At 40.3% G+C, this 15,003-nt stretch overlaps 2 protein-coding genes across 2 annotated transcripts in view; one reads left to right on the top strand and one right to left on the bottom strand.

The window, feature by feature from the left end:
* LOC142339521 (uncharacterized) overlaps positions 1 to 15,003 on the bottom strand; it is a 462,116-nt gene that overhangs the window by 143,104 nt on the left and 304,009 nt on the right. The gene's annotated exons all lie outside the window — the stretch shown is intronic.
* LOC142340451 (uncharacterized) overlaps positions 991 to 15,003 on the top strand; it is a 56,821-nt gene continuing 42,808 nt past the window's right edge. The window contains exon 1 of the mRNA XM_075391025.1: positions 991 to 6,938. Within this exon, the coding sequence (XP_075247140.1) occupies positions 2,054 to 6,938 (4,885 nt within the window). The 5' untranslated portion in view covers positions 991 to 2,053. The remainder of the gene's footprint in view (positions 6,939 to 15,003) is intronic.

The raw sequence follows: 15,003 nt of genomic DNA, 5'->3' as shown, positions 1-15,003 counted from the left end.
CATGGCCCATAAATAGGGGTCTATGCATGTAGGGTTTTAATGAAGGTAGAATTGCCATGTGTGTTCAAGCAAGCTATAGGAAATATTCTGTTTGAGCCATTGTAAATAAAGTTATATCAAACACATGGTCGTAGCAATGTTCCAGGTGATATTGAGTTTGGAATGTAGGAAATGCTTGACTCGTTTTATTTTATCAACTCAATAGTATATTCAATTTTACAGTTCATTCCTGATTTTAATGTTTCTTATACTGCCTGATTGTACTAGGTCGCTCTCTCAATCTCATTTTGTTTTATACCTGGTTCAATGTACTCAAAGTAATTGCGCTGAGGAGATATTGGAGGCACTTTAAAAGGGGGCAAAGGCTTCTTGGACGCGTGAATGAACGAATGACAATGGAATAAGTCAAATACACACTCAGGAACAGTTATGGATTGCTATTTGCTTTCCTTCGTGGCTTTTGCGTGAATGGGTTGTTGATATATTTTATGAGTGTGGTGAGGAATTCTGGTCGGTCCTGGTCACCTCAGATCTCCTGGTGGTAAAGTACATGTTGCGTGTTGTTCCATTCTTGGGAGAGGGAAAGGGAGAAAGTTGGAATGGAATTATCCTAGTGTAGACTGAATGAAGGGGTGATCAAAGGAAGATTTCTTGTTCGTAATGAGCTGCTATTCTGTTTGGCACTGTTACTACACAACCCAAAAGTTCTTTATCGCATTTTGAACCAAACATTCCTTAAGTTCCTTTCCTTCTAAGTTTCTGTTGAGTGTTTGAAAGAGGCTTTTGGCCATTTTGTTCTGCTATATGGTTCTTTCTCTGTTTCATAAGAGCGCCAGAAACGTGTCGCAATTGTTAACATGAGGAGCCAGCCCGCTTGAATAGGCAGCTTAAATTTCATTACTATTATTTGCCGTACTGTTGCTATGTTTTATAAACAGGTCTGGCCACACTAGGGCTTGAATTGGGTGGAAAAGTTGAAAACAAAAACAATTTCCTGAAATTTGCCACCGTTGTTAGTCGTGGACCATTTCCCCTTGGACAGCAATGTGTTGGTAGAGAAAGCTTTTCCCTGTCGAGTAAGAGTGAGTTTGCTCAAACAGTTGGCTTTACTTAATCCTTGTTCTTGGCTCTATCCCAACCTATAATGGTCTGCTGCTCAAGTGATTGCAGCATTTTATTTGAATCGTGTTAATATGAGATATTTGAGCTGGGCTTCTGTGGACGATTGAGAAATAAAAGGAAAGAGAGACTGAGAGAGAAAAGGAATCTCAGAGTTTTGACCATTTCTGCAATAAGCTTCTCAATACTTTGCACTGCATTGCACGTCACTCCCAATTATCACATTTGTGCCATCTACCTGAACAAAGACAACAACAACCACAGCAACAATAACAGTAAACATAAATTATTGCGAAAACTTTGCCATATTTGCAAATAAAAGAGCAGCCGAGGAAACAGGACATAGCTGTCGATGAACAGAGAAGAACAAAGCGAATTAATAGATAAAATAATGCAGTAATAACGTAATTGTGGAATTATGAATTGATAGCTGATAATAATCTGTGGAGTCGTTGGCAGAGGCACCGTTGGAGTCCAAAACAGTTTTGCGACGCTGGAGTCCTTGTTCCTAAACACTCCATACGCCATCATCATTCATTTCAACTTCTATTAGTCCTGCGCCAACTGACACTACTTATACATTTATCAGAATTATCCACGTTTAGCACTTCAGCAGTTTCGCTCACATCAGATGTCTCCCCTCCTCCTCAAAGGAATCACTCCATATCGCGTTAAAGATAGTAAAACAGCACAATAACTAATAGTTGTACCAAATACTCGTGCAGCAGCACTCACAAACGTCTAGTCTACGTATACGATGTCACTTGTAAGCTTAATTGTAACGCGTTCGTTTTCCTAGTGTTTTGACAAGTACCATTCCATCATCTCTTATACATTACAAGTCACCAAAGTGCACCGCCTATCCCTGTTATTAGAAAAACAGCGTTGTCTATATTGTTAGTTTTATGCTGGTTTCAATAAAAATAAGAACAATATGAATATAAATTCGGTAAAGGGTGGCGAACAATCAACAATAGCAGCAGAAAGTGGCAATCAAAAGCGATCAAAATCAGAAGCAGGAATCAGTGAAAATAAAATCCAGAAGTCTAATTTGATGAAGACAAAAGCCAGTCGAGTAAATCAGTCTATGAGGGTATCTCAAAAGACAGGTGGCAACAGCGGAACTGCCAACGATGGACCATCTGGAGGTGATAGAAGCTCTTTTAACAACGATCTCCAGGAAGATGTCAGATGTAGATCCCCTCCCCCGTCTGTGGGTGGGTACCTGTCTAAGTACAGGCGCAGAACATCACCACGCAACAGTAGAAACAGTTCTGCTTCCAATCGAACTAGTGCTGCATCTGACTCTACAACTGCTTCTGAATGTGATCAAAAACCAGTCAATAACCCTCCAAATACTGCTGTGCCTTCGGCTAATTCCGGCTCTGATGCTCCACAAAATGAACCCGCTGCCAAAATTGACCCCAATGCTACACCTGTTTCAAACAGCAAGAGGTTGATGATTTTAAGTAAGAAGTACTTGCATGAGACTTTCGAAGGAAAACGTTGGAACCGATTCACTTTGGGAACATTGCCACGACGTAGAGGAGCCAAAGATATTGACAGATCCTCGACCGAGGAAGACGATGATGAAGATGACGATGAAGATGAAGAAGATGGGGAAAGAGAGGTATCAGGATCTCTGGTGTCTTCCACTGATCAACTGGAACCTGGTGGCAATGACACTGATGTGACCCCGAGTGCTGCCAGCATACCGTCAAAGACTTCCCAAGCGTGTCAAACGAGTACGATGAAAATAAGCTTGAGCTCAGTTTCCACTGTTGATAAGAGGCCACGGAAAGATGGGAAAAGAACAACGAGAAAAATGATGGAAGACAAGAAGGTCGGCGACAGTCTACCAAGAACCAAATTCTCTGATGGCAGACTTAAAGCATTGAGCAAACCAGTACCATTTCCCCCAAGCCCTCACACTAAACATGCGTCAATCGGGTGTCAAATGGGGAGTGACTCGTGTTTATACGAAAACATGGGTTCAGACGGGGTGGACGCTCCTCCTGTTCCACCCAAAACTTATCGCGCCTCCAATGAAGCGGATTCTTTAATTCTGCCCCCAATTCCACCTAGGGAGCCGACAAGTGTGTCCACTTGTGAGCATCTAAAGCCCAAGAGCAGCGAAGCTCCATATAATGCAATTGATAGTTGTCGCAATTCTAGAGTTCTCGCAGATACAGGAACAAATGTCTCAAACTGTTCTCTTCACTGTGACCACAACCCACAAAAAGTACAGTTGCGTCAGCCCGTGAATAACCCCATACACCAATCAGTCCATCACAGCAGAGTTCACAGGAACAGCTGTGACCTTGTGCCCAACACTTGCAAGAGACATTCGCAGGTAATGAACCCGTCCCAAATGCCACAGATTGACGACCATCTGAGAGCACAGCTGGAGAAGCTCGAGAGACGCAAATCTGGCAGTCACCTGGGCCATTCATCAGTGCGGAGTCACAGTTGTGATCGCCAATCAATCGTGACTACACACCAATGCCCAAATAATTCTACTCCCAAAGGGTACGTTCCTATGTACAATACTGTCATGCCAAGCTCCACAGCGGCTAATGTCGCCTTTTCTTCTCAACAACAGCAGCAACAACAACAACAATCTACATCAACACCACCGCAATCAATAAGTTGTCGAAATTTCTCGATGATGTCCAATCCAAATGTTCTATCAAATGTCCCCACAATCGCTGTCACCTCACAGCCAGTTAACTCCCAAGCTAAGCCTTCTGATGGGTATACCAAGTACCAGAGGTCAAGAAGCCAAGCGTCTACAAAAGAGTACCCAAAACCTGGCAAGTTATCCCGATTCTTTTCCAGGCGGCGCTCATCCGGCAACAGAAAAACAGACCAGAATTACATCAACTTTTATCAAGGTCAACAAAACTGCCACGACACCGGAACTATATCACAAGAAATCATTTCAGCCGGGGAAGATGCGAAGCAATTTGCTCTAAAGCGTGCCGCTTTGCAGAAACAGCTTGCTGCATCTTCGAACAACGAAACGCACAGACCTTTTTCTGGAACCGAATCACAAGATAAACAACGTGCTAGCATTGTATCTAATGCAGTTGACGATTTAGCCCTTACAGAATTTCAATTGTCCAAAACAAATCCATTTTATGATCAAGTGCTGGAGGAGCTAGAGAGGTTAGGTCCGGCGGGTGCTGGTCGGCCCTGTTCTATCCTACCCAGTTCAAGTTCCAGATCTAACTTGCGCGCCAGCCAGATTGGACCAGGGGAGATGATTCCTCGAAAAGATACAAAAACACAGAGTCTTACCCTGGGTGACTCCGCCAGATTGGCGGAGAAGAATGACATTACCCGGAGACTAATGAGGATGCTAAGGTTTCCATTCACACGTTCGAGGTCACGCAGCCGAAATGACAAGGATCCCACTGCCAGGGACAAAATTAACTTGATAGGCCCTTCCAGTGGTACTGAAAGTGAGCGAGCATCCAACGCTTCTCCGAGCACAAGGCCGGCATCTTACGTCTCCACTGGTAACAATGTTGAGTACTTCAATAGAAAGAGCATTAACAACCTAAATGCCGCATACTTGCCTCAACCTGCCACGTCTCCCGTTGCTAGCAAACCTGTGCTCATTGCTGCGGATCCAAAATCTAATGTGGGATACAGAACAGGTTCCGGAAATCAACAAGTTGCCCTAAGTATGGAATCAGCAAGCCAAATTGACCTGGCAAAGAGGGGGTCCAGGCATTCAAACTCTCCCAGTGTCCACAGTGTTCTTAGTTCTGGTCCAGTTTTTGAACAGGGGAATCACTCTGTAGATGTGGAGTTACATCCTGCAGTGACACGTGGTTACCAGCAGATGCACACAAATGTGGCGATGATGCCTTTTAATGTATACGATACTCCTCCTTGTGATGCGTCTAACTCAACAGACGGGACAATGAAATCGGGAATTGTTTCTGGCCAGCACTACGAGACTTTAGATGGTGGAATTGATGTACCGCTGAGATCAATAACTCCTACTCACTCATTGACTCATACAGATAGTGCTTCCAAACCAACTGGAAACAGCGTCAAAGGTAACCTGGACGGTGTCTATGTGAGTAAAAATTCACTACAAAAATTAAAGGAAACTCACCGAAATCCTCTACACGTCAAAACGAACACAGAAGACGTATTCTCAGAAGTGTCTACGTTTCCTCTAAATAAAACGTCTCCCAAGTCGAGCCCCGATGGTTGCAAAGTTTCCAATAAATTGCAGAACCAGAGCTCACCTGTGACAAGACCTCTGACAAAGGGTTCCGACGTCTTTGTCACTGTAACTATCAATCCCAGACCCGATCCAGCTTCCTCCGGTTCTGTACGGAGTCCAAAAGTGCCAAAAAGAAGCCCTCTGGCAACTGAATTGACATCAAAATTACCCGTCATTCATCCCCCTTCCGCCCCTACTGTGCACTCAAATGTAAACACTTGCTGGTCATTGAGTGCTCCACCGAGTGTAGCTGTTACCCCCAACAGACCTTCCTCCTTCAAATTTGTGGAGCTCGAGTCTTCAAGTACAAAAGGATCCAAGGAATCCAACATAAGCCAGCCACATCAGGCGAGATCGCCGAACACAGCCCTCTCTGAGCAGATGCTGAGTAGTATGAATGGCGTTTCCAGGAATGTCTGCCAAGTCATGATAGATGACCTTCCTGACAAATTGGTCACTGCTGCAATTCCGATTGCCCAACGAACTCCTAAATCCTCGAAAGGACCATCGCCTGCCAGTACAAGCCCTCAAAATAAAAACGCTCCAATAAGTTATGTCCCTATAAACAACAGAAGACTAGACCCAATTATGAGCGAAACTTCATGTGACGAATTGGAAGCGAGTGCTGGGTTCAGGACCAACTCCGATTCAGATGAGTATAAATGTCTGATTTCTCGAAACACGTCAGCAAACGAATACTGGAAGGAGAATACGGTTCAGCAGATGGGCGACACTAACCAACAAAGCGACTTTGAGAGAAAGTTTGAAGATGTTGTTTCTGAAGCAGATTGCATGTCCGAGGCAGAGTTCTCAACAGTTGACCGCACTACGTACAATAGTGGACGCCGTGTATTTGGAATGGCCTTCTGGAAAAACCGACCACCGAATGTGACCAATAACAGGAAATTGCCCACAGCCACAATTGCGGAAGATTTCAACGAGGCTGTCAACATGCACGCTGCTCAAATGGATTCACTCCCCAAGGAATCATCTCCAGCGGAGACCCATGGGAAGAAAGCGGGTACTCAGCATATTTCGAATAGGGAAGTTATCATGGAAACAATGTCGCCCCCGGTGGCTACAAAGAATTTGCGAGATTTGAGAGATGTGGACTTCTCTGAATTTTCACGCCAGTTGTCACTGACTGAAGCCTTTTCTGTTGAGGACAAAGTGAGAGGGTACCAACCATCACCTACCTTGCATCTTGAACATAAACTGTCACCAGGCATGGTTAGCAAATGGGGCGGGGGAGTTTTAAGGACAGGAGGGGATGTTAGAGGGACACCCTCTCAGCTGTCACCACCTGGGGGAGACGCAAAGAGTAGTAGTTGGGGGAGGGGATCCGTTAGCAGTGCCATCTCCTCTGTAAGTAGTAGTAGACCAGCTGCGAATGCCAGTGCAGGCGGGGGTGGGGGAGGCTACCTTCTATCCCAGGATGAATGTGAATACATGAGTGATGGTCAACGGCAGAGTGTACAAATGGATGACAACAGCAGCTGCAACATGTTGTCCGATTCCTCCTTCATTCCCTGTCACGTCCGAGATAGGAGTGACCTGTCTGAAATTTCCACCTCTGGTTAGAATTCCTTAATTCCAGCTGCCACATTTATCCAATCTACTTCCTTTCGGCAGCTATATAATCAGAACTTTGTGGAGAAAACTTCTGGTTCAAAATTTTTTTATAGAAATAGCTACCAGTCATCAGTTTTATTGTTTTTAGGGTTTCAGGTCTAAAACTTGAATCGATACGATAAAAGTTTTTTTGCAAGCATCCTATCAGATCAAACACAGTACATAGCCGACAAGTTGCAGCAAAATAATCACCCTTAACCCCACAGAACATTAGAATTGAAACAGTTAGAGAAAAACAGAGAAAAATTGACTTGTGTGTTTGTGTGTGTGTGTGTGTGTGTGTGTGTGTCTGTGTGTGTGTGCGTGTGTGTGTATGCGTGTGTGTATGCATGTGTGTATGCGTGTGTGTGTGCGTGTGTGTGTGTGTGCGTGTGTGTGTGCGTGCGTGCGTGCGTGTGTGTATGTGGGTGTGTATGCGTGTGTGTGTGTGCGTGTGTGTGTGCGTGTGTGTGTGTGTGTGTGTGCGTGCGTGTGCGCGTGTGTGTGTGTGTGTGCGCGCGTGTGCGTGTGTGCGTGCGTGTGTGTATGCGTGTGTGTATGCGTGTTTATGCGTGTGTGCATGTGCGTGTGCGTGTGTGTGTGTATGCGTGTGTGTGTGTGTGTGTGTGTGCGTGTGTGTGTGTGTGTGTGTGTGTGTGTGTGTGTGTGTGTGCGTGTGTGTATGCGTGTATGTATGCGTGTGTGTGTGCGTGTGTGTATGCGTGTATTTATGCGTGTGTGTGTGTGTGCGTGTGTGTATGCGTGTGTGCGGTGTGCGTGTGCGTGCGTGTGTGTATGCGTGTGTGTGTGTGTGTGTGTGTGCGTGTGTGTGTGTGCGCGTGCGTGTGCGTGCGTGTGTGTATGCGTGTGTGCATGCGTGTGTGTATGCGTGCGTGTGTGTGTGTGCGTGTGTGTGTGTGTTTATGCGCGTGTGTATACGTGTGTGTATGCGTGTGTGTATGCGTGTGTATGCGTATATGTATGAGTGTGTGTGTGTGTGTGTGCGTGTGTGTATGCGTGCGTGTGTGTGTGTGTGTGTGTGTGCGTGTGCTTGTGTGTGTTCGTGTGTGTGTGCGTGTGTGTGTGCGTACGTGTGTGCGTGCGTGTGTCCATGCGTGTGTGCATGCGTGTGTGTATGCGTGTGTGTGTGTCTGTGTGTGTGTGTGTGCGTGTGTGTATGCGTGTGTGTGTGTGTGTGCTTGTGTGTAAACGTGTGTGTATGCGAGTGTATGAGTGTGTGTATGCGTGTGTATGCGTGTATGTATGAATGTGTGTGTGTGCGTATGTGTATGCGTGCGTGCGTGTGTGTGTGTGTGCGTGTGCTTGTGTGTGTGTGTGTGTGCGTGCGCGTGTGTGTGCATGTGTGTGTGTGTGATGTGTGTGCGTGCGTGTGCGTGTGTGTGTGTGTGTGTGTGTGCGTGTCAGAAATATTGCCAGAAAGTGTTCTAATTTGGTCCGTAGGCTCATTAGATTCGATGAATATGGTGAATTGAGCCTCTATATTTGAGTATAATGAGATTAAAACTATCATCAATTAACTAACATCATGCTTTACACTAAAGAATTTTCATAACTTAGTGAAGTAAGTCTCAGGATAACGGCAAACCGAAAAGTTAAAAACGGCAGAAAAAGACCTGATCGACAATTCAAAGAATTTCCACTGACTAAACAAAAAAACACGATCCAGAAATGACTAGGAGTGGTCTCGCAAAACATATCGAAAAAACTGGTCCGATAAAAAAAATTTAATAAAACGAAAGAACAGTGAAAACTTTTATTCAATTAGCCGCTTGTGAACAAAAAACCACAAGCGAGAAAGCCAAATTTTTGTTCAAACACCGTTTTGTTGCTCAAATTGTATGTTAGAATGAAAAAATTCGCGGTTCAAATCCACTTTTTTTCGCTCCACTACCTGTTTTGTCGTGACCGAAGTCAAAACTCTAATCTGATTTCAAAAGTCTTCAAAATGTATGAACAGATCTTGAAAAACATTGCTAGAAATTTTTGGAACTGACTCGGAGGAAAGCTAAATTTACACACTAGCCAATCAATAACTAACCCATTTAAACTTTACATCATTATATCATTCACTTTGAATTAGCAGATGGAGGAAGACAAAATATACGTGAAAATCAAAATGCGATATCTTTTTCTTAGAATCTTTTGAGAAGTTGCTACTCCAAAACTATTGCTTCATAATGCATTGTCTGATATAGTTAGCTTACGTTCATCAAATGTTCACAATATCGTAGAAAAAAAAACAATATACGAACAATAATAAAGAAAGGAAAAACCTGGCAAAAAGAAACCAAATACAGAATCGAATCTAAAAATCTGTTAACTTCTTCCCAGCAATCTGTAAAAACTGTCTCATTAAATTTTCTTAACAAACCTTCAGAAAATGTTTCTGTTTTTTCATTGAACACCACAGTACACCAAAATTCACTGAAAAACATTTAAAAAGTAAGAGAAGAACAAAAACTATAATACAGCAGAAGTAGCTGATTCGTTTTATGAGAACCTGACCTATCTAGCCTCTAATTTTTTTTCCACTTAACGACAAAAATTCTTGAAAAACTTTGAAGAAACAATTCAACATCAAACAAATTGATATCAATTGAATCCAAATTTTTCAAAGTTTTAAAAAATAATTTCCACTATAATAATAGACCGAGACGGTATAAACTTGAAAAAGTATATAAAAACCACTAAAAAGCATCTAAATGGGAAACCACAATAATAGCGCAAGATTGCATCTAAAATCAATAATGCTTCTCAACAAACAATTACTTATTGGTGTGGTTTAGAAAACCCACTTTACTAGAATACGATGATTTTAAACCAATGGTTGTATAGAAAAAGCCGCCCGTCATCAAAAGTTTGCTCGCTTAGTGAAAATATTTACACCTACTTTTCCTAAAAGCGCGGTATGATTAAAAAGGGCCTCTTTGTTCTTTAATTCGTTCAGCCGTTTGAGCTAAACACTGTCTCCACGTGCGGCATTGACTCTCAACGTCCTGTTTTGAATACTCTCAAAAAATATTGATCACCAAGATGCTCCACCAATAATCCGCTTCAAGTTGTAAAAAAATTAGCACCTCAATACAATTGAAATTCCTTGAATTTTAAAAATTAGCAGGGAAATAATAATCGTTGAAAGACCGACGTCGTCTATTGAAAAATTTAACTAATTTGCTTATAAAAATTTTGCAGATTAAGTGGGAGAATTTAGAAAACAGTAGAAATGCGTGTATGTATGCGTGTGTGTATGCGTGTGTATGCGTGTGTGTATGCGTGTGTGCGTGTGTGTGTGCGTGTGTGTGTGTGTGTGTGCGTGCGTGTGCTTGTGTGTGTGTGCGTGTGTGTGTATGCGTGTGTGTATGCGTGTGTATATGCTTGTGTGTGTGTGCGTGTGTGTATGCGTGTGTGTGTGTGTGTGTGTGTGTGTGCGTTTGCTTGTGTGTGCGTGTGCGTGTGTGTGTGTGTGTGTGTGTGTGTGTGCGTGCGTGTGTGTGTGTCAGAAATATTGCCAGAAAGTGTTCTAATTTGGTCCGTAGGTTCATTAGATTCGATGAATATGGTGAATTGAGCCTCTATATTTGAGTATAATGAGATTAAAACTATCATCAATTAACTAACATCATGCTTTACACTAAAGAATTTTCATAACTTAGTGAAGTAAGTCTCAGGATAACGGCAAACCGAAAAGTTAAAAACAGCAGAAAAAGACCTGATCGACAATTCAAAGAATTTCCACTGACTAAACAAAAAAACACGATCCAGAAATGACTAGGAGTGGTCTCGCAAAACATATCGAAAAAACTGGTCCGATAAAAAAAATTTAATAAAACGAAAGAACAGTGAAAACTTTTATTCAATTAGCCGCTTGTGAACAAAAAACCACAAGCGAGAAAGCCAAATTTTTGTTCAAACACCGTTTTGTTGCTCAAATTGTATGTTAGAATGAAAAAATTCGCGGTTCAAATCCACTTTTTTTCGCTCCACTACCTGTTTTGTCGTGACCGAAGTCAAAACTCTAATCTGATTTCAAAAGTCTTCAAAATGTATGAACAGATCTTGAAAAACATTGCTAGAAATTTTTGGAACTGACTCGGAGGAAAGCTAAATTTACACACTAGCCAATCAATAACTAACCCATTTAAACTTTACATCATTATATCATTCACTTTGAATTAGCAGATGGAGGAAGACAAAATATACGTGAAAATCAAAATGCGATATCTTTTTCTTAGAATCTTTTGAGAAGTTGCTACTCCAAAACGATTGCTTCATAATGCATTGTCTGATATAGTTAGCTTACGTTCATCAAATGTTCACAATATCGTAGAAAAAAAAACAATATACGAACAATAATAAAGAAAGGAAAAACCTGGCAAAAAGAAACCAAATACAGAATCGAATCTAAAAATCTGTTAACTTCTTCCCAGCAATCTGTAAAAACTGTCTCATTAAATTTTCTTAACAAACCTTCAGAAAATGTTTCTGTTTTTTCATTGAACACCACAGTACACCAAAATTCACTGAAAAACATTTAAAAAGTAAGAGAAGAACAAAAACTATAATACAGCAGAATTAGATGATTCGTTTTATGAGAGCCTGACCTATCTAGCCTCTAATTTTTTTTCCACTTAACGACAAAAATTCTTGAAAAACTTTGAAGAAACAATTCAACATCAAACAAATTGATATCAATTGAATCCAAATTTTTCAAAGTTTTAAAAAATAATTTCCACTATAATAATAGACCGAGACGGTATAAACTTGAAAAAGTATATAAAAACCACTAAAAAGCATCTAAATGGGAAACCACAATAATAGCGCAAGATTGCATCTAAAATCAATAATGCTTCTCAACAAACAATTACTTATTGGTGTGGTTTAGAAAACCCACTTTACTAGAATACGATGATTTTAAACCAATGGTTGTATAGAAAAAGCCGCCCGTCATCAAAAGTTTGCTCGCTTAGTGAAAATATTTACACCTACTTTTCCTAAAAGCGCGGTATGATTAAAAAGGGCCTCTTTGTTCTTTAATTCGTTCAGCCGTTTGAGCTAAACACTGTCTCCACGTGCGGCATTGACTCTCAACGTCCTGTTTTGAATACTCTCAAAAAATATTGATCACCAAGATGCTCCACCAATAATCCGCTTCAAGTTGTAAAAAAATTAGCACCTTAATACAATTGAAATTCCTTAAATTTTAAAAATTAGCAGGGAAATAATAATCGTTGAAAGACCGACGTCATCTATTGAAAAATTTAACTAATTTGCTTATAAAAATTTTGCAGATTAAGTGGGAGAATTTAGAAAACAGTAGAAATGCGTGTATGTATGCGTGTGTGTATGCGTGTGTATGCGTGTGTGTATGCGTGTGTGCGTGTGTGTGTGCGTGTGTGTGTGTGTGCGTGCGTGTGCTTGTGTGTGTGTGCGTGTGTGTGTATGCGTGTGTGTATGCGTGTGTATATGCTTGTGTGTGTGTGTGTGTGTGCCTGTGTGTATGCGTGTGTGTGTGTGTGTGTGTGTGCGTTTGCTTGTGTGTGCGTGTGCGTGTGTGTGTGTGTGTGTGTGTGTGTGTGTGCGTGCGTGTGTGTGTGTGTGTCAGAAATATTGCCAGAAAGTGTTCTAATTTGGTCCGTAGGTTAATTAGATTCGATGAATATGGTGAATTGAGCCTCTATATTTGAGTATAATGAGATTAAAACTATCATCAATTAACTAACATCATGCTTTACACTAAAGAATTTTCATAACTTAGTGAAGTAAGTCTCAGGATAACGGCAAACCGAAAAGTTAAAAACCACAGAAAAAGACCTGATCGACAATTCAAAGAATTTCCACTGACTAAACAAAAAAACACGATCCAGAAATGACTAGGAGTGGTCTCGCAAAACATATCGAAAAAACTGGTCCGATAAAAAAAATTTAATAAAACGAAAGAACAGTGAAAACTTTTATTCAATTAGCCGCTTGTGAACAAAAAACCACAAGCGAGAAAGCCAAATTTTTGTTCAAACACCGTTTTGTTGCTCAAATTGTATGTTAGAATGAAAAAATTCGCGGTTCAAATCCACTTTTTTTCGCTCCACTACCTGTTTTGTCGTGACCGAAGTCAAAACTCTAATCTGATTTCAAAAGTCTTCAAAATGTATGAACAGATCTTGAAAAACATTGCTAGAAATTTTTGGAACTGACTCGGAGGAAAGCTAAATTTACACACTAGCCAATCAATAACTAACCCATTTAAACTTTACATCATTATATCATTCACTTTGAATTAGCAGATGGAGGAAGACAAAATATACGTGAAAATCAAAATGCGATATCTTTTTCTTAGAATCTTTTGAGAAGTTGCTACTCCAAAACGATTGCTTCATAATGCATTGTCTGATATAGTTAGCTTACGTTCATCAAATGTTCACAATATCGTAGAAAAAAAAACAATATACGAACAATAATAAAGAAAGGAAAAACCTGGCAAAAAGAAACCAAATACAGAATCGAATCTAAAAATCTGTTAACTTCTTCCCAGCAATCTGTAAAAACTGTCTCATTAAATTTTCTTAACAAACCTTCAGAAAATGTTTCTGTTTTTTCATTGAACACCACAGTACACCAAAATTCACTGAAAAACATTTAAAAAGTAAGAGAAGAACCGAAACTATAATACAGCAGAATTAGCTGATTCGTTTTATGAGAACCTGACCTATCTAGCCTCTAATTTTTTTTCCACTTAACGACAAAAATTCTTGAAAAACTTTGAAGAAACAATTGAACATCAAACAAATTGATATTAATTGAATCCAAATTTTTCAAAGTTTTAAAAATTAATTTCCACTATAATAATAGACCGAGACGGTATAAACTTGAAAAAGTGTATGAAAACCACTAAAAAGCATCTAAGTGGGAAACCACAATAATAGCGCAAGATTGCATCTAAAATCAATAATGCTTCCCAACAAACAGTTACTTATTGGTGTGGTTAAGAAAACCCACTTAACTAGAATACGATGATTTTAAACCAATGGTTGTATAGAAAAAGCCGCCCGTCAACAAAAGTTTGCTCGCTTAGTGAAAATATTTACACCTACTTTACCTAAAAGCGCGGTATGATTAAAAAGGGCCTCTTTGTTCTTTAATTCATTCAGCCGTTTGAGCTAAACACTGTCTCCACGTGCGGCATTGACTCTCAACGTCCTGTTTTGAATACTCTCAAAAAATATTGATCACCAAGATGCTCCACCAATAATCCGCTTCAAGTTGTAAAAAAATTAGCACCTCAATACAATTGAACTTCCTTGAATTTTAAAAATTAGCAGGGAAATAATAATCGGTGAAAGACCGACGTCATCTATTGAAAAATTTAACTAATTTGCTTATAAAAATTTTGCAGATTAAATGGGAGAATTTAGAAAACAGTAGAAAATATAAGATGTTTATTCGACCTGCTCTTTTAGCTCCAAATTTTGATCGAGAACTTTTCTTAGAGATTCGTCTAGATTCCTAGAAATGTTTTTGATTTTTTTTGGCTATAAGCTAGGTCTATTAAAGTTAGGTAAGAGTTAAATAATTATCCTATGAAACTATCAGTATGTTTTTTATATGCAATTTTTGAAATAAAATAACGCGACGATAAAACAAAATTTGAAAAACTGCTGGAATGCCTTTTTTGTCGCAACTCATCAATTTCATCTTCTCAAGGAAACCCGGATTCACTGAAGGTTGTACTTGTGCCCGCTTTTCTTATTTCAAATTTCCCTGAAATTAGTTCAATTAATACTACGTTTCCTCTCGCTAATAAATTGCCGAGTGTAAAAGAAACGAATGTTTTTAAAAACTGCTTTATCCAACACCAATTTCTCATCAATTAATACCAAACACGAAATTTTGGAGAACGGAAAGCAGAAACTTTGGAGCCTTTCAAAAAAACTATTTAAAAACTTGGTTACCTTAAAAAGAATTTTAACTACAATTTCTTCACCATTTAAAGCTAATGTTTTCCGTTTTCAGCT

Source organism: Convolutriloba macropyga, chromosome 5 (genome assembly GCF_964194025.1).
Source record: "Convolutriloba macropyga chromosome 5, txConMacr16.3, whole genome shotgun sequence".
Lineage (NCBI taxonomy): Eukaryota > Metazoa > Xenacoelomorpha > Acoela > Convolutidae > Convolutriloba > Convolutriloba macropyga.
This window is presented reverse-complemented; position numbering and strand designations above follow the sequence as displayed.